The 21,113-nt window shown below is 40.9% G+C and overlaps 1 protein-coding gene across 2 annotated transcripts in view; it reads left to right on the top strand.

Annotated features, from left to right (window-relative positions):
* ACKR2 (atypical chemokine receptor 2) overlaps positions 1–21,113 on the top strand; it is a 44,310-nt gene that overhangs the window by 2,564 nt on the left and 20,633 nt on the right. For both annotated transcript variants that reach the window (XM_046654238.1, XM_046654186.1), the window contains exon 2: positions 4,119–4,194. Coding sequence is in view for 1 of the 2 variants with exons in the window: in XM_046654186.1 (XP_046510142.1) it covers positions 4,119–4,194 (76 nt within the window). In the remaining variant the exon portion in view is untranslated. The remainder of the gene's footprint in view (positions 1–4,118; positions 4,195–21,113) is intronic.

Here is a 21,113-nt window from a genome sequence, read left to right as displayed (position 1 = left end):
AAAAGGCAAAAATCTGTGACTTAAAGCAGAGTCAGAGAATAATGGAAAGTAGGCTTAAGCTACACTAGGGAGGACTTTAAATGCTAATTAAAGAACTTGGGCAGTATTCTCTTAGGTGGCCCTTGAAGGTTTTGGAGCAGGATGTTGACAAGAGCAGAAAGCATTGGAAATACTTGGTAGTGAAGTAGAATGGATTAGAAAGGGAATATCAACATTACTCAGCCAGAAAATTAAAAGTTATTCAGTATGTAGTTCGTTATACTTTGTATTGAGGCCATATCCTTGGCCTTAAGGGTGTGGAAGGCTGCTACATGTGGTAGTGTCATCCCTCTGTCACCTAGACAAGAACCGCTACTTTCAAGTAGCAATAGTCTTCACAGACCTGTCCCCAGGAAGAATTGGCTAGGGCCCAGACCATCATAAAATTCCATGTTAGAGGCCTGCCATGAAGGGACCCTCATAGTATGTTACAGCTCTGTACCTTTAACACTTTGCGAAGTTGTGGAATCGTACTTAAACTGTTTGTTTTAAACAAAAACTTTCCATTAATAACATGTTTTAAAGTTTTATTTAAAACTTGCCTGAAAGGTAGCAGCTTTTAAGCAAACAGAAGATTCTTTCTTGGCAAAAAGTAATTGGGCCCCTCCCTGGACTGCTCCTTCAAGTCCATCAGGTGTTGCATAAGAAATGCTATCTTTTTTTTTCCCGGAAGGAGCAGCTGGTAATCATATCAGACCACCTTGTTCTCCTCAGGTTTAAGACAGTTTTTCTTTTTCACAATTTCTATGTTTCAGAACATTAAGTCTTAAGGTACCTAGTCCATCCCTCTGCCCTTTAAGAGGAATAGTTCTAAAATGCAATCTCAAGACTCTCCAAGGGGGGAAAAGTCAGAATTACTTTTTAAATTTTATGAGCTGCAGTACCATAGTGTTTAAGACCATGAGCTGGAGTTTGCTTTGCTGCTTACTAGCTACGTGATACTGAGTAAGTTACTTAATCATTCTGTGCCTCAGTTTCTTTATTTGTACAGTAATAGGACCTACCTAACAGGGCTCTTGAGAGGATTAAATGACATGTAAGACCCCAGCATTGCCTGGCACATAGTAAGTGTTATATATATTAATTGTTATGATATTTCTGGGGTTTTTGGTGAATTCTTGTAGGTCCTACTTAGCTAACCTATAAACACAATTGATAGTTTCACGTGTGTGTGTGTTGCATTTTTAAAAGTCTTTTGGTTACAGAGGATTTGCATAAAAATCATAAATATAAGATGCTCACAACCAGTACTTCAGCAGAGAAGAAGCAAGGAGCTATCAGGCACCTTTCACCTCTTTAGTTTACACTGTCTCCTACTTTTATATCATTGGCTTCAACTACGTAAAATATTTTTCCCTTTAGTAGCCAATGTGGCAGTAAGATTTGTGTGTTTATGTACTGAACAAAAATATTATACTTTAAATATTTTAGTCTTGAATTAATTTTTCCACTGTTGTGCTTAGTATTATTTGTTATTGTTGTTCAGGGCAGCAACATTCTTCTTTTTTAATTTTTCTTCTTGAGGAACATTTGCCCTGAGCTAACATCTGTGCCATTCTTCCTCTATTTTGTATGTGGGTTGCCGCCACAGCATTGCTGAGTGGTATATGTTTGCACCCAGGATCCAAACCTGCGAACCCAGGCTGCTGAAGCAGAGCGCACTGAACTTAACCGCTATGCCATGGGTCCAGCCCCCAGCAGCATTCTTCTTAACAAGTAGCAAGGGGAAAAAAATGTGGTGGAGTGGAAAGGGGAGTGGCCTAGGGCCCCAGAGTTGCTACCGTGCACAAAGTCAAAAAGACATGGATTTGAAGTCTGACTTGAATGCTTATTAGGGTTATGACCTAGAACAAGTTATTTAGCCACTTGGGACCTCAACTTTTTCATCAGCAGAATGGAGATATTACTAAGTACCTTATAGGGTTGCTTTGTGTATCTAAATAACCTTATGTAAGATAGCAAGAACAGTGCTTGGGACATAGTAGACACTCAGTATGTATTATTTCCCCTCTCCAAACCAGTCCCCTTCCTGTTCCTGCACTATTTCCTAAGCAGTAACCAGCAGTGCAACCACAAACAAAACACTTTTCTTCTCTAGACCTCTAAGTTTCCTGAACCCTGCTCTAAGTCATCCTTTCATTTATCTTTGCTCAGCCTCACCTTCCACTCTCCTGATATCCCCACTAACCCTTTTCACTGAGAGCACTGAGAAGTTCTCAATGAGCATAGAGACCTTCCTCCCCTCTAGCCCCCACCTCTAGACTTGCTTTCATCCACATCAGTCCATTTCTTCTGGTCTTGGGTATCCTTCTCCTGTTGAACACTAGTCAACCCCTTTGCTCTGGACTCCATCATTTCTTGCTACTTAATCTATTTGCTGTTTGCTGTCTCACCTGTGATTTTGCGCTCTCTCTCTGGCTACAGGCTTCTCATACTCAAGACTCTTCTACTTATTAAAAAAATCCCTTCCTAGCTTCTGCATCCTTCCTCTAGTTATTGCTCTATGTTTCTCTCTCCCTGGCCTAGCAGAAAAGAAGTGTACATATTATCTCCACATCTTCCCCCCTATTTATTCAATCCACAGGTTTCTATTCCATTTACACTACTGAAATGACAATAGTGAAATACGTAATTCAATGGACATAATTCACTCTCAGCCCATATCTTACTTGACTCCTCTGATTTTTGACACCTTGAATCTTTCCTTGACATGTTTCTTTTGGCTCTCCTTCCTACCTGGCCATTCTTTCTTAGTTACTGTCACTGAATTCGCTTCCTCTGTCCCTTAAATGTTGGTGTTTTCCAAGATTCTGAGCTCACTCTCTTTCCTTGTTTCTTCCTTCCTCTTGGGGGAATCTCATGTACCCTCGTAGTTTTTTACTCTTGTATGTATACTGATGTTCTCTTCTCTCTCTGCCTTACTTCTTGCCTGAGCTCCAGAACTAAATATTCAGTTGTGTGTTGGACATTTCCACCTCAGTATTCCACAGATTCCACACATGTCATCAGTAAACTAAATTAATCATTGCTGTCCTCTCCTCCCCGCTCTGGATACCCCCCTCCCTATAAGCCTGCACTTTCTCCTAAATTCCCTGACTTGGTTGGTGGAACTGCTCTCCATCCCATTAACCAATCAGGAAACCTGGGTAAGTAGCTAACACGGCTCCCTCCTTTCTCCACATCCAGCCAGGAACATCTGAGCAGAGAACTTAATGACGCGGAGCCAGCCCTATGAAGCTGTAGGGGAAGGTCTGTGGCAGAGATGAGAGTGTGCCTACTCTCTCATGGCCCAGATCTGCCTGATTCCTCATGCAGTGATGCTGAGAATGTTATTTGCATAGGAAGGCACTTAAACAGATCAAATAAGGCAATACATTTGCATCATTTTAGGCTTGACACAAGACTGTGTTCACTGACAGTATTTTCAAACAAAAAGCTCTGAGGGTGTCACTGAAAAATGGATCTTGGGTTCAACACAGCTCCTCAAATTCCTTTTTTGTTTTTTCTCTTAGTTCTTGGGGCAGGGGAGATTGGCATGTGGAGAGGTGGGCACAGAACTTCCCTAGCTTAGCTGAAGCCCTCCTACTTCTTTGCCTTGTTTTGAAGACATCTGGATTTGGGATTAACACCACAACCAGCTCTTCTTAAAAATTTATATAATTTTATATCCCATATATTTTGTTATTAAATAATGTCTTTACTAGAGGTGAAATAGGTAGCATTTGGTCTTTTAATATTCAGTTTTATGTGGTTTCTATCCTGATTTTAAAAATTAGAACACTTGTAATCTTATATAATCTATATAACTAAAACAATTGGCTTATTTTTATAATCTGAATTTGTACAGGAATGGGACTGATTACACAAAAACAGAATTGATTACTGGAAGCAAAAGCTGTCTGTTTACCACAGGTGAACAGCTCTTCCCACTAGAAAGGATAAACATGAGTTTCTACCTGGGCTCCCTAGCTGCTTCCTGGCACATGATATGATGCCGAATACCATGGTTGCATGAACATTGGATTACAAGCCCCCTGGTAGCAGAACCTCTGTTACATGGATCTTTATATCGCCCACAGTGCCTGGTGGTGTCTTGCACACAGGAGGCCTCCAGTAAATGCTGGTTGAATGACTCAAGCTTGTGTCTCTGCAGAGGTGAGTCATCTCAGTTCAGTGACACCGGCTACAATTCAGCTCCTGGGGCTGCAGTAGCTGGGCTGGGGCTGTGGGTTCCTGTGGCTTCTTAATTGTCTTCATCACCCATCATTTACACAGTCTCTCTTCAGAACCCTCCTCTCTTCTCCCCTACTGCCTTGAATACTGATTGCCTCTATGCTTTCCCCCACTCTCTCTCTCCCAACAATGATTTAGGGCTATTTTTACAGTTGCTAATTCTCTGAGAATGAGGTACCTCTTCTGGGAGGCACTGCCATACTCAATGGCATTGCAAATAGGTTTTTATTGACTGATCTTGAGGCTCTCCAAGTCATTTTGCCCTCAGGCTGATTGCGAGGCACCATCTGTTTGTCTTGATGGATTAATAGATTGAGAGTTCATAAATGTAGCTGGCATTTAAATTAGATGCAAATCACGGTAAGGACAGGATAATGGTCTCCTTTTGCCAGAGATGGACGACGTTTATTTTTATAGCTCTGCAAGAAAAATGGACTGTGCAAACAGACACTTCACCCAAATTGGTGGCCCTGAGTTATTCTCTCTATACTGATGCTTTTGCTCAGGGTCAGGAACCTGCCTGTCCTGTTTCAGGGAAGACTGGAAAAGAAAGATTATCTGCCTGACCCAAGTTCACTCAGTGAATCAGCAGTCAAGTGCTAGCCATGAAAGTGCATCTTCCCACTTTGTGAGGATCAGAAGAGTTTTTCAAAGATGGTGAATATTAAAATAATTATTTAAAAAAGTGAGCTAATAACTTTGGCTTGTTGCCAAGAGCGATATGGCTGATCAGAGGGAAATTACCGGCAGTGAGACAGCTAAGTGTTAAGTGTACTAAATAGATTGTGATTTCTCTGGAAACTGGGTGGGCTGTTGCTTAAGGGCAGTTCACCATAGTTTTAAATGACCTCTTACCACTTCTGGCTAATTTGCTCATACACTTAGCTGGGATCTGGAATCCTTGTGATCCATGGGCTATAGTGAGTAAGTTGTCCCTGGCCTCTCCCTCGCCTGCAAATATCTGACACCAGAAGCAAGTGGAACCACGTGCAGCTACCAAAATGTCCTGCTGTACAACCAGCACATGCTCAGTGCCTACCATTCTCTAGGCACACTGCTATGCACTTGACATACTCAAATGTCTCTGATCATTAAAACAGCTCTATCAAGTAAATATTATTATCCCTATTTTACACATCAGGTAATTGAGGTTTAGCATGGTTAAGGAACTTACTTGCATTTCCATAAGAGGCAGAGACAGGATTTGAACCCAGTCCTGTTTAGCTCATGCTCTTTCTGGAATGTCCCATTGCCTCTCTATGCTTTCTCTTCCCTGCCTGTGCCTGTTTACTCTCTTACCTTCTGTTTCCCCTGTCAGAATCTATCAATCACAACTTTTGTTTTGAAATATGTGTATATATATTCACAAACACATGCACTTTATCATATATCTATTTATATTTATAGATAGATGTTATACTTATAAATAGATAAATAAAATGAGGAACGATATACCCCTCAAATGTCAATGATGATTTTATCTTATTAGTAGAATAATTTGTGATTTTCATTTTTTCTTTCTGTTTTTCTGTATTTATCAAACTAAAATTTATCTTATTGCAATCAGAAAAAATTTTAAATCTTTCACATCCTTTCAAGTTTGTGTGCCACTACCTTTGTGAATAAAATGTTTCCTGATCTTCAAGCTGATGCTACCTCTTCCTCTTTTGAAATACACTCCCTTTCCCCAGCACCTTGTATTTTCTTGGGTTGTATCTAGCATTTTTCTTTGTATTCTATGTATCCTCGGTTCCCCAGGGCCCACAAACTCAGAGGGCCCAGCTGTCAGGGAGGCACAGCTCACAGTAAAAATGGTAACAATAGTTGTTACTCCAGTCTGCCCCCATCATGAAAGCTAGGATTTTTCTGGTGTATCCACCATACCCCAGAGTTAAGTCTCTTCCTATTCCTGTGGTCTTGGCTGCATCTCCTCCACATTGCTGTTCCCTTAACATGAGTCAACCATCAGGCTCACTCTGGTGTTTGTGCATGATGCTGTCGCCTCTCCTATCACTTGGTACTAAGCTAAGCCCTGTTATTCCACCAGGCCCCACACAGTCCAGGCTATGCCTCCACTCTTCTTCACTTAGCTAAAGTAGGAGAAGGATTATCTTCTCCTCCCCATGTTGTACTTTTTAAAGTTATCACTTCCCCTTGTTTTCTTAATCTCTGTTAAAATCTATTGTGTGACAACTCTTATGTATGAGTTTTTCTGTTTCTTATAGCATCCTCTCTGCTGTTCTTTTGCCTAGAGGATCTTGAATTAAACTGAGTTAGAATCAGAGTAATCTGGTTCAGTCCTTCCCTCTCCTCAGTCAAGATCCCCAGAAAGAAGGGTACATAACTGCTCTCTCTCTCTTGTCTGGGAGATCAAGGTGTGATTTCCTTCTATAACTTACTCAAGTGTCTCTCTCCTGGGCAGCCTGTTAGCCTTCATCTCACCAGTCATTCTCTTTCCAGGGAGGCCTGGAAACTGGAAGCTTGCAGCCTCCTCTGACGTGCCCAATGCTTGGGTAGACAAGCAGAACCAACCCTCTTTGGGCTATCAGTCCACTTGTCCTCTCCTAAGCTTCTCCATTAGCTTCTAAGACCCCTAGAAAGGAGCTGAGCACCATTCAGTTTTGTACACTGAAGCAACTAGCAGAACTAGTTGCATAGGATGGCAAGAACTCCATAAACTTTTGCAGATTAAATTACTAAAATCTATTTAATTTTCTGCTCTGCTTTTCTTCTTCAACATTATTGCAGTGAACAATCAAATAAATGTAATTAATCCCAGTTTGTTCTGTACTAGGTATATCACGCTGATTCTGATTCCATGACTTATCTGAGTTTTAAAACATTGAGATATAATCCACACACCATAAAATTCACCTTTTTAAAGTGTACAATTCAGTGGTTTTTAATATATTCACAGAGTTGTACAACCATTGCTACTCTAATTTCAGAACAGCATTTTCATCATCCCAAATATGGGTGACACCCATTAACTATCACTCCCTATTGCCCCCCCAACCCTCACCAGCAACCACTAATCTATTTTCTTTCTCTATGGATTTGCCTGTTCTGAACATTTCATAAAAATAGAATCATATAATATATAAACTTTTGTATCTGGTTTCTTTCACTTAGCACAATGTTTTCAAGGTTCATCCATGTTGTAGCATGTATGGGTGTTCCATTCCTTTTTAATGGCTAAGTAATATTCCTCTGTAAGGATATACCACATTTTGTTTATCCATTCATCAATTGATGGACATTTCAATTATTTCTACTTTTGGACTATTATGAATAAAGTTATTGGGAACACTCATGTACATCTTTTTTCAGGGGACATATGATTTCAATTTTCTTGGGTATATACCTAGATGGATCATATAGTAACTCTATGTTTAACTTTTTCATGAACTGCCAAATTGTTTTCAAACTAGCGGTGCCATTTTACATTCCCAGCAGCAATGTATGAGGGTTCCAGTTTCTCAACATCTTCACCAACGTGTGTTATTGTTCATCTTTCTGATTATAGCTATCCCATTGGGTGTGTCGTGGTATCTCATTGTGGTTTTGATTTGCATTTATTTCCCTGAAGGCCAATAATGTTGAGTATCTTTTCATGTGCTCATCAGGCATTTAATATTTCTTTGGAAAAATATCTATCCAGTTTATTGCATTTTTTTTCATGATAAGGTGTTGAAGATTTTCAGATCCTTTTTCTGTATCTACTAAGATGATCATGTGGTTTTTGTCCTTTATTCTAGTAATATGGTGTATTACATTGGTTGATTTTTGGATATTGAACCAACCTTGCATTCTTGGGGAAAAATCCCCAATTGATCATGGTATATAATCCTTTTTGTAGGTTGTGGATTTGGTTTGCTAGCATTTTGGTGAATTTATTTGTGTCTGTTTGACCATATCCACAAGGGATATTGATCCACAATTTTCCTGAAATGCCTTTGTTGGGTTTTGGTATTAGAGTAATGATGGCCTCATAGAATGAGTTGGGAAGTGGTCATCTTCTGTTTTTTGGTAGATTTTGAGAGGTTTGGTGGTAGTTCTTCTTCAAGTGTTTGGGGAATTCACCAATGAATTCACTGGGCTTTTTGTGGGAAGTTTTTTGATTACTGATTTAATCTTTTTACTTCTTTTGTCTATCCAGATTTTCTGTTTCCTTCTAAGACAGTTTTGGAGGTTTGTGTCCTTCTAGAAATTTCATCTAAATTATCCAATTTGTTGGCATACGGTTGTTCATAGTAGTCCCTTAAAATCCTTATTTCCTTCTCATAATCCTTTTTATGATCCCTCTTTTATTCTTTTAGTAATTTTAGTAATTTGAGTCTTCACCCTTTTTTTCCTAGTCAGTCTAGCTAACAGCCTGTCAATTTTATTGATATTTTCAAAGAACAACTCTTGTTTTTTTAAATCTTCTTTATTGTATTTCTATTCTCTCTTTCATTTATTTCTGTTCAAAAATTTATTTTGTCTTCCTCTTGCTTTGGGTTTAGTTTGCTCTACTTTTTCTAGGGTCTTAAGGTGGAAGCTTAATTCATTTATTTGAGATCTTTTTTTCTTCTTTAACATAGGCATTCACAGCTATACATTTCCTTCTGAGCATTTCTTTCACTGTGTCCTGTAAGTTTTGTTTTGTTTGAATTCATCTCAAAGTATTTCGTAGTTTCCCTTTTGATTTCTTCTTTGACCCATTGGTTACTTAGGAGTGTGTTCTTTAATTTCCACATAATTGTGAATTCTCCAAATTTCCTTCTGTTATTGATTTAATTTAATTTCATTGTGGTCAGAGAACATACTTTGTATGATTTCAGTTCTTTTACATTTTATTGAGACTTGTTTTATGGCGTAACGTATGGTCTGTCCTGGAGAATGCTCAGTGTGCACTTGAGAAGAAAGTGTGTTCTGTTGTCATTGAATGGAGTGTTCTGTTATTCTGAGTTTTTAGGTATTCAGTTTTCACCTGGTAAAAGACTATTCATCCTTTGAGCCCCAGGTCCAAAGGGTTTCATCTGTCAAGTCTTTCTTAGTCCATCTCACCAACTAAAATGTACAATTTCCTTGTTTGAATTTCTGTCACCCATAACTGTGATATATGGGTATGCCAACATCCATAATTGTGTTATAGCCTTCATTATAAGTCAGTCTTTCTAAACTCTGATGTTATGGGTTTCTTTTATGCAGGGACCATGTCTTGACTATATCTCCATATCCCTGAAACCTTACTTCTAGTAGTAATTTTAAAGCATGCCGTTGAAAGGATGAAAGAATTTGGTGGTTATTGAACACGTCTTAAACGTTGAGCCCTAGGCTATATACTGTAGAGACTAGAGCAGGAGAAGAAAGGCAGGACACTTTGCTTCTGGGGAACCTGTAGCTTAGTTAAGAAGACAATATATCCACATAAGAAACCTTTAACCCAGGATCTGAGCAAGTGCCATGATGAGGGTTCTAGGAATTTGGGCTTGTTCACTTTATCTCTCTCTCCATGCATGGGAAAGAGACTCGTAGAATTGTGAGGTTGGAACAACCCTCAGGACTCCTGATTTCCAGCTGTCAGTCCCTGTAGAATCCTCTGGCAGCTGGGCATCTAGCCTCCCCTTGGACACTGTCACCCGCAGGGAGAGGCCCCAACACTCCCTTCTCAGGACTTGATGATGGCTGTTTGCCAACTTCAGGCAGTGAGGGAAAATCAAATTGCTTTTTAGCTACCATACACCCTTCAACCTTCACCATAAAAGAAACTATAAGCCTGAAAGAATGTGAAAGTCAACAAGGAAAGGAGAGTGCTCTAGTCATAAGCTTTAATTTCATTGAGATAGGTCAAAGGATACTTATATTACATTTTGATGTCAGGTAAGGAAAGTCAGATCAAGTTCGTCCTGAGAGAGTCACTTCTTGGGGAACCAAAATGAATTATTTTCTGAGACTTATTATTCTCCTAGAGCCCACCTGTATGTGAATGTTTTGGGAAAATCTGAGAGTATGAGATTTGGAGAGGTAAATTCATCCCACATTTCAGTTAAACATTTTATTCTGTCTAATTCAGGATAAAGACAGATGATTTCTGGGGCTAATTAGGGTATTCCTGGAGGTTTCTTGTCAGGAATGCAGTATGGTGAACGTTTTCAAGCCAGAATGTAAACTCTTTTCTCTAGTAATCTCTGAAAATAGCATTATAGTAGAAAATAAAATTATATTATGAAGTGCAGTACCTGCAATTTTGGTGATGCACATTAAATAAAGCAGGAAGATAATACAAGGGCTGGATCACAGTTGTGTATAATAGTGGACTAAAGGAGTAGTATCTTTATCACAGTCATCATGGTCACATTTATTGACAGCCAGTCAGAACGCTGCTGGGCAGAACACTCCTGGGAGAGGGGAACATCAAGACATCTGATATTGGAGAATTAGAGAAGGGACAGAGCAGGTCTGCTCGTGGATAACAGACTTGAGCAGGGTGGAAGAATGGATGAGCCTTGGAATGAGGAAAAGAGAGAAGAGATGAAGGTCAGCCAGAGGGCCACAGAGGTTGGAATATATAAGATACACTATTTGCTCAATGCAAAGTACCCAGAAGGCTGCAAACCTGGGCTTTGGTAGAGTCAAGGCACAGGAAAATTGCTGTCCTTGTGTCCACATAGGTGTGTCAGGATTCTTGCAGCTTTCCAACAAGAAGATTAGCTCACGAGGTGCAAATAAATCATCCAGTTGACTATTTATGTTCTAGGCAGTAGCCCCTATCAAGTTGATGACTAAGGCAATCCATCAATGACTTATCAGATGTTCTCTTCCCAAGAAGGTCAGGGGAGAAAATGGGAGTGGTGGGCTAGGAATGATGGGCAATTCTGGGTGGGCCAGAGTGAGTCACCTTCCCCAGTGCTAATACCAGATCAGGCCAAGGGCCTTTGCCTCCACTGCTCATTCTCTTCACTTTTCCCCCAAATCCTGGCTCTATCAGCTCTCTCATCCTTTGACTTTTATGATAGGGCACTGGAGTTGGAACAGTTCTAACTTTATAGATGGGGACCATGAAGCCGGAAGGGATAAGGGACTTGCCCATATTTGTACAGCACGCTCATTTCAAAGTTGGGACTAGGAGAAGGGCCTCTTGACTACCAGCCCCTTGTACTCTGTCTTCCACCATGTGACTTTCGTCTTTGAGTCTTTTCTCCATTATGCCAACTAAGAGGCAAAAGGGACATAGAATGGGACATGGTGGAAACTTGAAGGGGTTGTTGCACAATTGTGGAGTGCCCCAGCAAACATATGGAGGAGCAGGGGGAGGTTGGGGGCAGAAACTCATCTTCCATGACTCTATTCTCAAGAGAAAATCCATTTTCAGGTCACATTTTCTAAAACTTAAACTTACAAATTCTGTGACTCTTTCATAGATGTCTAATGTTTTACTAAACAAATACTGGGACCTCTTTTCAAATTTTTGTTTTCAGTACCCCTTTTTAAATAGCTTTTTTAGGGGCCAGCCCCATGGTCAAGTGGTTAAGTTCATGCGCTCCACTTCGGCGGACCAGAGTTTTGCTGGTTCAGATCCTGGGCACGGACGTGGCACCGCTCATCAAGCCATGCTGAGGCAGCATCCCACATGTCACAACTAGAAGGACCCACAACTAAAAATATGCAACTATGTACCGGGAGGGCTTTGGGGAGAAAAAGGAAAAAAAATTAAATAATAAAAAAAAAAGCTTTTTTAAAGTTTGTTAACTTACAACAAGGTCTGTATTTCTCTCCCCTGATGAATGTGATGAGGTCTCATCTTTCCTGCTTGAATGTCCCAAGACCTCTCCTCCTCCAATGACCACAAGGCAGTCATGGAGGGGGTCTTAGGTTGTATTTATATATCAAAGGAAATGTGTAATTTCCATGTGTAAAGAATTGGAGGTGCTGGTCTCTGAGCTCTGGCTGATGAGCATTCCCCTCTTTCCTTCTGCAATGCAGTCTCTCCAAGTGACAAAATCTTGCTTTTAGTTTTTGTCTGTAATCCCTTTCCCCAATAATTTGGCATAGTCAACAGGATATGGAGCAACACAGACTGCAAGAAGAGCAGAGGTGTAATGCAGGACAAAAGTGCCCACCTTGTGAGAGCCCTTAATGTCTTACTTTGTGTCCACCTTCCTTGCTTTCCCCTCCTGGTGATGCTGTATCTAAGTTCTGTCCTGTGCTGATTTTCTTTTCAGAAAGGCTTTGTTGCTTCAGGCAAGAATCATAAACTAAACCTGTTAGTCTATCTGTTTGCTGTCTGTCTGGCCTTTGTTGTAGCCCTCTGCTCTCAGACCTCTCAAAATCAGGTGTACTTTCTTTCCCTCTGGCCAGATCAGTGTTCTGTGGATGCTCCTGTCTGGGTTAGAAAGAGAACTCCAATCTCCCCCGAGTCAGTTAATTTTGGTCCCTCTTCTGTATAATTTGGTGTACCAGAGATAACCCAAAACTTCCGAGATTGATCCTGGGACCATAATTTCCTGAAATTGTTAAGGCAAAATCGTAAAGTAAAATAGGAAACTCCCATCATGGCCAGATTGAGTCAGAGATCTGTGAGAAAATGAGGCTGAAAAAGTAAAAGGCTCTGGCCAGACCCTGTGACCCAGTGGTTAAAATTCTGCATGCTCAGCTTCAGCAGCCCAGGTTCATGTGTTTGGATCTTGGGCTCAGACCTACTCCACTCATCAGCCATGCTGTGGCAGTGGCCCACATACAAAACAGAGGAAGGTTGGCACAGATGTTAGCTCAGGGCTAATCTTCCCCAAGCAGAAAAAAAGAAGAGGAGGATTGGCAATGGATGTTAGCTCAGGGCAAATCTTCAGCAAAAAAAAAAAAAAAAAAAAGCAAAAGGCTAAATCTTTAATTGCCACCCAGGAGAAGCTGCAAAACCTCATTAAGGATATTGGTAAGATTCTTTTCTGGGAAGTCTATTATGTACCTGTAAAAAGCCCCTGATAGCAAAAGATCAAGCCCTCCTACCTTTAGCGAAGGTATGCCAATTGTCACTTAATGCCTCCTTATTCCAAATCCACCCTTTGTTGCTTTGCTTGTGATGTTAGAACATTTCTTTCTTGCCAGCAGGCTCATTGTTAAATTTTATCAGTAGGGGGTGCTGGAGGGCAAATTTCATCCACATGAGCAGGTGGTTTCCTGCCCTCTAGCTTCTGCCTACTAATACCACTGTTGTAGGGGTATCCTGCTTGCCAGTCATGGCCCATAGTTTCCTGCCTGCTGGTGTCAACTGCTGACCGTGTACCAGCTCTAGCGCAGGGAACCCAGTGAACTTCTCTGCCATCAAGTGGCTGCAATCATACCCTCTCCAGTGAGGTCTGTGTCCCAAACTTAGGGAGGGGCTCCCTCCCCTGCCAAGTTAGTTCCTTCTTTAAGTACTCTCCCTCTGCCTTAGGTTATTCTTTGGAGTGCTCTTTTATTCCCTCATAATAGTTAGTTTTCTTTAAATAGTTAATAATTCTTTATATTAAACTTTCCCTGTTCAAATTACTGTGGTTACTGTCCCCTGACTATCCTCTCATGGGCCAAGATGCTGAAAATGCAGTTACTAGTAAACAAAACAATACCCTATTAGGTCTAGGCTTTGATAAATTCAAAATCAACTGAACATGTGAAAATACATGCATCCTAATATTGTTAGAAATTATGCAAAATGAGTCAGAACTAGCTTATTCAGCCAGAAACCATATCTAGAAATTTCGTACTTAGAATTGGTATTAAATTATTGTGTGGCTTAATGGTAGTGAATGAAACTTACAAAACTTTGGAGATGAGATTTCTGGAATAAGAGAGGAGATTCTCCCTTTTCCTCTAATAGCGTTGGCACCAAGAACAGTGTAATGGCAGAAAGCCTTCATCTTTTAAGACTTTGGGACCATTAACTGTTGGAAATCCAGTGCCATCAAATTGGAAAAAACTGCATCAGTCCATTTATCAGATTAAGGAACCTCGTCGCCACACACAAAATGCACCGCTATGAGTGACTTTAGACCAGTACTGTCCAATGGACATAGGTGGTGAGCCACAAATGTAATTTAAAAATTTTCTAGTAGTCATATTAAAAGAGTAAAGAGAAACAGGTGAAATTAATTTTAATAATATATTGGGGCCCTAATATAGAAAAGGCTGCCTGCATACTAGCAGGTTGCTATCCTGTCCTGTCTGTTTATACCCTGCACCAAGATGGGGGACCTGTGGTCCCTGAGTCCCCCTTCCTCTCTCTGCCCATCAGAGCTGGCATTTTAGGGCTCAGTTGGGTGAAGGAGCATAATATAGTAAAAAATGCTAGGCATATACCTGGGTTTTCCAATTTATTGTTTTTTCATTGTGTGCACTGCCCTTTTTCTGCCACTGGTAATGCAGGGAAGCACTCTGTAAGAGAGGATTTGAGCGTCAGGAGCTGTCCACTGGGTCTGAGTTCTTATGCTTATATTCTGCGTGGCCTGAGGCGACCCCTACTGGAGGGCAGATGCTACCACAGTCTGAAGAACTGCTGCAAAACTCATTCCTCCCTAGGAAAAGATAGACTCATTTCTAAACTCAGACTAATGTTCTCATTTTTCCAACGTGATAAATTACAAACCACACATCCTCTCCAACCTCCGAAGCTCTGGTGAGATAGAAGCAAAACTATGGCACTAAGCAAAACTAAATAAAACTTTGCAACGAGCAGGTTTTACATGGCCCGAGGCCCTTCCAAGGATAAAGATGAACTCTAACCCTGCACTTCTACAGTCCACCAGATCGTGGGACTCAGGCCATATCAACATCATTACATAGCTGGTATTTTATTATTGTCATCCCAACTCTGAGAGCTTTCTTACTTGTCTGTTGCTTCCTTATTGTTAAGTACTCACTTACGTCCTGGGTTCCTTTGCAACCCAAGCCACCCTAGACTTCATACAGCATATATGGTCCAGCAAGATACAGGGTCTATGACAAGGAGTTTCAACAAAGAACCCAGTTGGAAAGAGCCCTATGACCTTGACCATCTCCATGACTCTGTGGGGCTCTAGACCAACCTGAAGGACACAAGAGTGACAAGCTACAACTACATGAAAACTGATAGCAAACAAGGTAAATCTGGATACAATTCATAGCGACCACCAAAGCCCAGTGGCAGCTTTAACCTAGAGAGAAAAGGGGGTTACTGTGTCATTCGAGATGGACTGAGTGCAGACCACAAAGAAGTTTTGTAGTACTGTGTGGAGATGCCAGATAAATAACCTCAGATCTGGTATGTGAAATGGGAGACTGCTGGGCTGATACTATAGGATTCTTAAGTCCTCACCTTGCTTACCACTGCAGTTTACTACTACATATCAGAAAGGTCTTTCTTCCCAGTCGCTTTCCACCATCGATCTCTCCTTCACATGTCTTTTGCAGTGGTGACCCATGATCACCCAATAGTTGGTGCACCACAGACTTTAGCATGATCTCTGAAGTTCTCTGGTTGCTGCAGATTACACCTTTAGGGCACGGTGTGCTAGACACTATAAAAACTTCTCCCACGTAAGGACTACCTAAGACATGGGTCCTCCCTGACATAGCTTGTGTGTGGGTCAGCTGCTTTGGAATACAGAGATCTCCTCACCTTTAGGAACATTTGTTTTTTTGTCCTTTTTCTAGCTCTAATCCTTGGAACTGGGATTTTTTAACTTGAGAGGCCCATTGTAATACCTGTGGGGATTCTAGAACAAGGCCTAATGCAACTTGGGATGCCACTGTGGCTCCACAAATTGAGGAGTTGTCTCTTGCCTCTGTAAAGGAAGAATAAAATAGCTCATGAACTTTATGGCTCAAGGTAGATAGAAAGAGATCCATAAAATTAAAGAAGGATCCCATGTTGTTCACTCCATAAGAGAGGAATAATCCTTCAGTTGGTTCAGGTAGGTCCTGGACAATTATTAAAAGTTATTAATTACAAATTATTACAAATTAATAATGTGATTGAAAGATGAGCTCTCTAGCATTTGTTATGCTACTTAGGGTTTGCTTGTCATGTTACATTAAACAAGCCTCCCTCCCAGTTCTTAACTTTGTGAAAGGCCAAGCAAATGAGCCTCTGAGGAGCAGAGAAACAAGGCCAAGACTATGTAAAGTTATTTTTGGCCTGAAAGGGCATATTTTCAGCCTACTAAATGTATATGTAGATGGCACATCTATCAAAGAGAGGATACAGAAAGGAAAGCAGCTCCTGCCATCCCCAGGACTTCATGTCATTTATTCTAAAAGATAAACTGAATTAGCAGAAATCCTTAACTTAAGGTGGGGACTTAAGAATCCTATACACAGAAACTCTGACCCTTCTTATATATCTTCAGCATTTTACTGGACATAAACTATGACCTCCTTCAAAAGGAACATTATCACACTCCCTTTTTAAATAGCCTTCTGAAGTTTGCTAATATAGGTTCATCAATCATAGGCTAAAAGTAAAACGTATACTTATAAAATTTCTAGAAAACAACATGGGAGAAAATCTTTGTGATTTTAGGATAAGCAAAGATTTCTTAGATAAGGCACAAAAAAGAACGGTTCATAAAAGAAAAAAATTGTTTGGACCAAAATTAAGAACTTCTGCTCTTCAAAAGACACTGTTAAGACAATAAAAACACAAGTCACAGACTAGGAGAAAATATTTGCAAATCATATCCCTGATAAAAGACTTGTACCCAAGATATATAAAGAGCCCTCTATATTCAATAGTAAGATAACAGCCCAATTTTTTTAAAAATGGGCAAAATATTTGAAGAAAACCCTTCACCAAAGAAGATATATGGATGGCTAGTAAGCATATGAAAATGTGTTCAATATCACTAGTTCTTAAGGAAATGCATGTTAAAACCACAATTAAATACTACTTCACACTCAGTGGAATGGCTAAAAGTAAAGAACGGACCATACTAAGTACAAGTAGGAGGACATGGAGCAATTGGAACTCTCATATTTTGCTGTGAAATTGCAAACTGGTACAACCACTTTTGGAAAATAGTTTACCTGGCTCTTACACAGTTAAACTACACTTCTAATACAACCCAGCCATTCCCAGTATTTACCCAAGTGAAATGAAAACCTATATTCACACAAAAACCTGCACATGAATGTTTATAGCAATTTTATTTGTAATCACAAAAATCTAGAAACAAACCAAATGTCCCTCAGCTGTGGAGTAGATAAACAAACTGGTACGTCCATCAATGTTGTTGGCGGGAATGTAATTGGTACGATCACTTTGAAAAACTGTTTGCTGGTATTTACCAGAGTCAGAAATATACCCCAGCAATTGAACTCCTAGAAACATACCCAATAGAAATGCATAATATTTGCCAAAAGGCTTAAACAAGAGTATTCATAGCAGTACTACTTGTAATAACTCTGTGTTAAGAGTCTGACTCCATTTTTGATGTTTGACTACTGACAGCCTTCAAGCCCCATGACTCTCTTTTTCCTTCTTGCCCCACACCTGGACATGCTGGTAAGAAAACCCAGGTGCTCCCTTCCTTGGCATGGGTGGGAAGTTCAAACCACACAAACTCTAGCCTATGGGGGAGGGTGTCTTCATCCTGGACCCCTTTCCACCCAACCACTACAAAAACTAGAGCCACTGGCCCCTTCTGCTCAAGCCAAACAGACTGGCTTGAGTGTGGGCCCTGCTTTCCTCAGTATATGAGTAATAAATCTTTCAAATCCTCTTGGTGAGTATATCGTATTATGTCTGCGGCTTTGAACCAATTTTGGATGAGTGGAGGTATGGATACCGCCCTCCTTGGAGCAACTACAAGCAAACCCCAAACTGGAAACTATTCAAATGCCAAGTCAACAGATAAATGGAAAAATTATTTTGCATTATTGCATATTCACCAAATGGAACCTATAGGACATTGAAAATGAATGAACTGCAACTGCACATAATCTCACAAATAATGTTGAATGAAAGAAAGCAAACATAAAGGAATATATTCCATATGACCACATTTAAATAAAGTTTAAAAACAGAGAAGCTAACCTATATTACAAGTCAGGATAGTCACCTGTATTAGAGTAGTAGATTACTGGAAAGGAGCACAAAGGTGGCACTTTTCTGTATGTCAGGCTCAATTTAGGGGGGTTGTGGGGGGGCAGAGGTGAGGTCCCAGCTCTGAGTGAAGAGTTCTGGCTCTACCCCTGATTGGGCTGATGGATGAAGAGCGGGAACCAGCCCCACACAGTGGACAAATGTGGAAATGCATGTCGGTGCTTAAAAGAGGGAGATGACTGGCCTCTCCTGGGAGCCCCATAGTGTCATCCAATATGGGGAGCGGGGTGCAGATACGGGGCTCAGAAATGGGCTGGAGTATCCAAGGAGAGTCTGAAGTCAGCCTTTCTGTCCTGCTACAGAGAGTTGGGCTCAGCCAGGCTGGGGGCTACAAATGACTTCCCTGGCAGGAGAGGTAGGAAGCCGAGGGAAAAGTGGACCCTACCCCAGATGAGGGCTCTACTACCTCCAGGGTTTGTCCTCACCAGGCAGTCTAGGTTGGGTTTAGACATCACCTTTACTCAGGTGCTAGATGCTAATCCAGTAAGATAGGTAGTATCATTCTACAGGTGAGGGAACTGAGGCCCAGATAATTTGGCTTGTAAATGGTGGAATTAAGGTTTGAACTCAGATCTGTCTGGCTCCAAACCTGACTCTTAACCATGATTCTCTATGTAGTGTCTTAGCCTTTTTTGTGCCATGGCTCATCCTGGCATTCTGGTGAGGCCTATTAGCCCATCTCAGAATGATGTTTTAAAATGCATAAAATAAAATACATAAGATTACTGATCCTATTGAAATTGCTAAGAAGTGCCAAACCTGTTTAAAATACAAATACCAAGAGAATTTTTTCAATGTGGCATGGTATGTGCTGTATATGTGTTTCTTTAAATAAATTCGTAAATACAAGATCTGGCAGTGGGTCTGAACACAACCAAAATTTCCAGGAACTGATGAGTGTATATTTTGAGATGTCTGCTACAACAGTAATGTGAAATGAAACTGATGACAACATCATGGATCACATTCCATTGGAAGGAAATGCTGAATTTCCATCAGAGGTCCGTGAAAATAAGGATGTAATCTTGTTCCCATCTAACTGCACCAACCTACATACTAGCTGTGGGTCCATTTGGGATCTGTGGACCCCAGGTTAAGACCCCTCGAGTCTGTTGCCTCCAACTTATCTCCTCTTCCCTCTGACTATTCCCAGGGCTTCATTGGAAACCAGCCTGTGAGCTGATAACTCACAAAGAGCACTGGGTGTTTGTTTAAACAACAAGAGGAAAGATCGCAGAGCCCAAGAGACACTTACTGAAGGCCTCTGATGCTTCAGACAGGCTGTTGGACCCAGAGATACACAGAAGAACAAGATGCAGCCTTCCCTTCAAGAAGCCCCTAGCCTGGTAGAGGCAGTGTCTCTAGGTAGTTTATGATTAACCTCCACATGATTTGAACAGGCAAGAAGTGAGTGCTCTAGGAACAGAAGAGCAATCCTATTGGTCAGACAGTCCAGGAAGGTGTTCTGTAAGAGGCAACACCAGGGCTAAGATGGGGGATGGGCAGCTTCAGCGGGGGGCAGTATAAGGTAATAGTTAGGCACACAGGCCCTGTCGACAGATGGCCTGGTTTCAAAACCTGGTTCCATCACTTCCCAGCTATGGGCAAATCTACCTGATCTCTCCATACCTCAGTTTCCTCATCTGTAAAATGGGGTGATCCTAACACTGTTGGGTTGGTGTGAAGATTAAATGAATTTAAATGCTGTTAGCCATTGCACAACCAAAGGACCTACAGCTAGAGTTCACAACTATGTACTGAGGGGCTTTGGGGAGAAGAAGAAAAAAAATGCTGCTAGCCATGATGATGGTACTGATTATCATTGGAGAGGTAGACAGACAGTAGGATGAAGCCTTTCTAGGAGTTAGAGACAGCTCAAGCTATGCAGAGGCTGGATCATTTTCTTGTGAAAGGAACAGGGCAGGGAGGGCCACTGGCTCAGTGATTTAAGGTGGAACACGGAAAGCATGTTTTATTTTCATAATTATGTTTTTGTTTTATTTTGCATTAGGGAATAACATCGAAACCTTGATTTCACCAATAGTACTCCATAAGATAGGGCTAGAGTGACTACGTATTTAAGTTTTAAAAAGTGGTGAGTTGATTTAGAGAGAATATTCAGACAATAATACATAGTACAGGTGGTATGTGGATGTGGCAAAAAAATGTGAAAGTGGTTGCAATTCCTGATTTGAATCACTGGATTAAGAGATAGGAACCATCTTCACTTTATGGGATTTTAGAGGTTCCTGGTTCAGTCCCTGAATGGGACACAGAGGCTGTTGCAAATACACAGCATTTAGGAAAAGCCCAGAAATACTGTCTGCACCCTTTCATTTCTGGGTACACTAAAGGGTAGTATTTCAAACTGTAGGTCACCACCCAGAAGTGGGTTGTAAAATCAGTTAAGGGTCATGTCCAGTGTCCAAAATGTGAAACAATAGAATAGAAAATATCAAAGCATATTGTGGGTAGTTAGGGTAATTGTTTTGTGAAACTTGAGCAATGGGCCACCAGGTAAAATGTAAAATGCGTTTCCTACTGTGGGTTATAGGCAAAAGTGTCTGCTCAGGTGGAAACAGGCCTGGCTTCTAGTCTAAGTTCTGCTCCTGCCCTGCTGTCTAGTGAGGTGGTCCCCTTACCCTCTGCGCCATGGAGGCAGATTAATTTTGCTGGGTGGCTAACTGAGATGTTAAATTGCTGTGTTTATGCTTGGGATTCTGATTTAGCCAAAGTTTTCTTG

This window comes from Equus quagga, chromosome 1 (assembly GCF_021613505.1).
Source record: "Equus quagga isolate Etosha38 chromosome 1, UCLA_HA_Equagga_1.0, whole genome shotgun sequence".
In the NCBI taxonomy this organism is placed as follows: Eukaryota; Metazoa; Chordata; class Mammalia; order Perissodactyla; family Equidae; genus Equus; species Equus quagga.
Note: the sequence above shows the minus strand (reverse complement) of the source record. Positions and strands in the feature narration are given on the sequence as shown.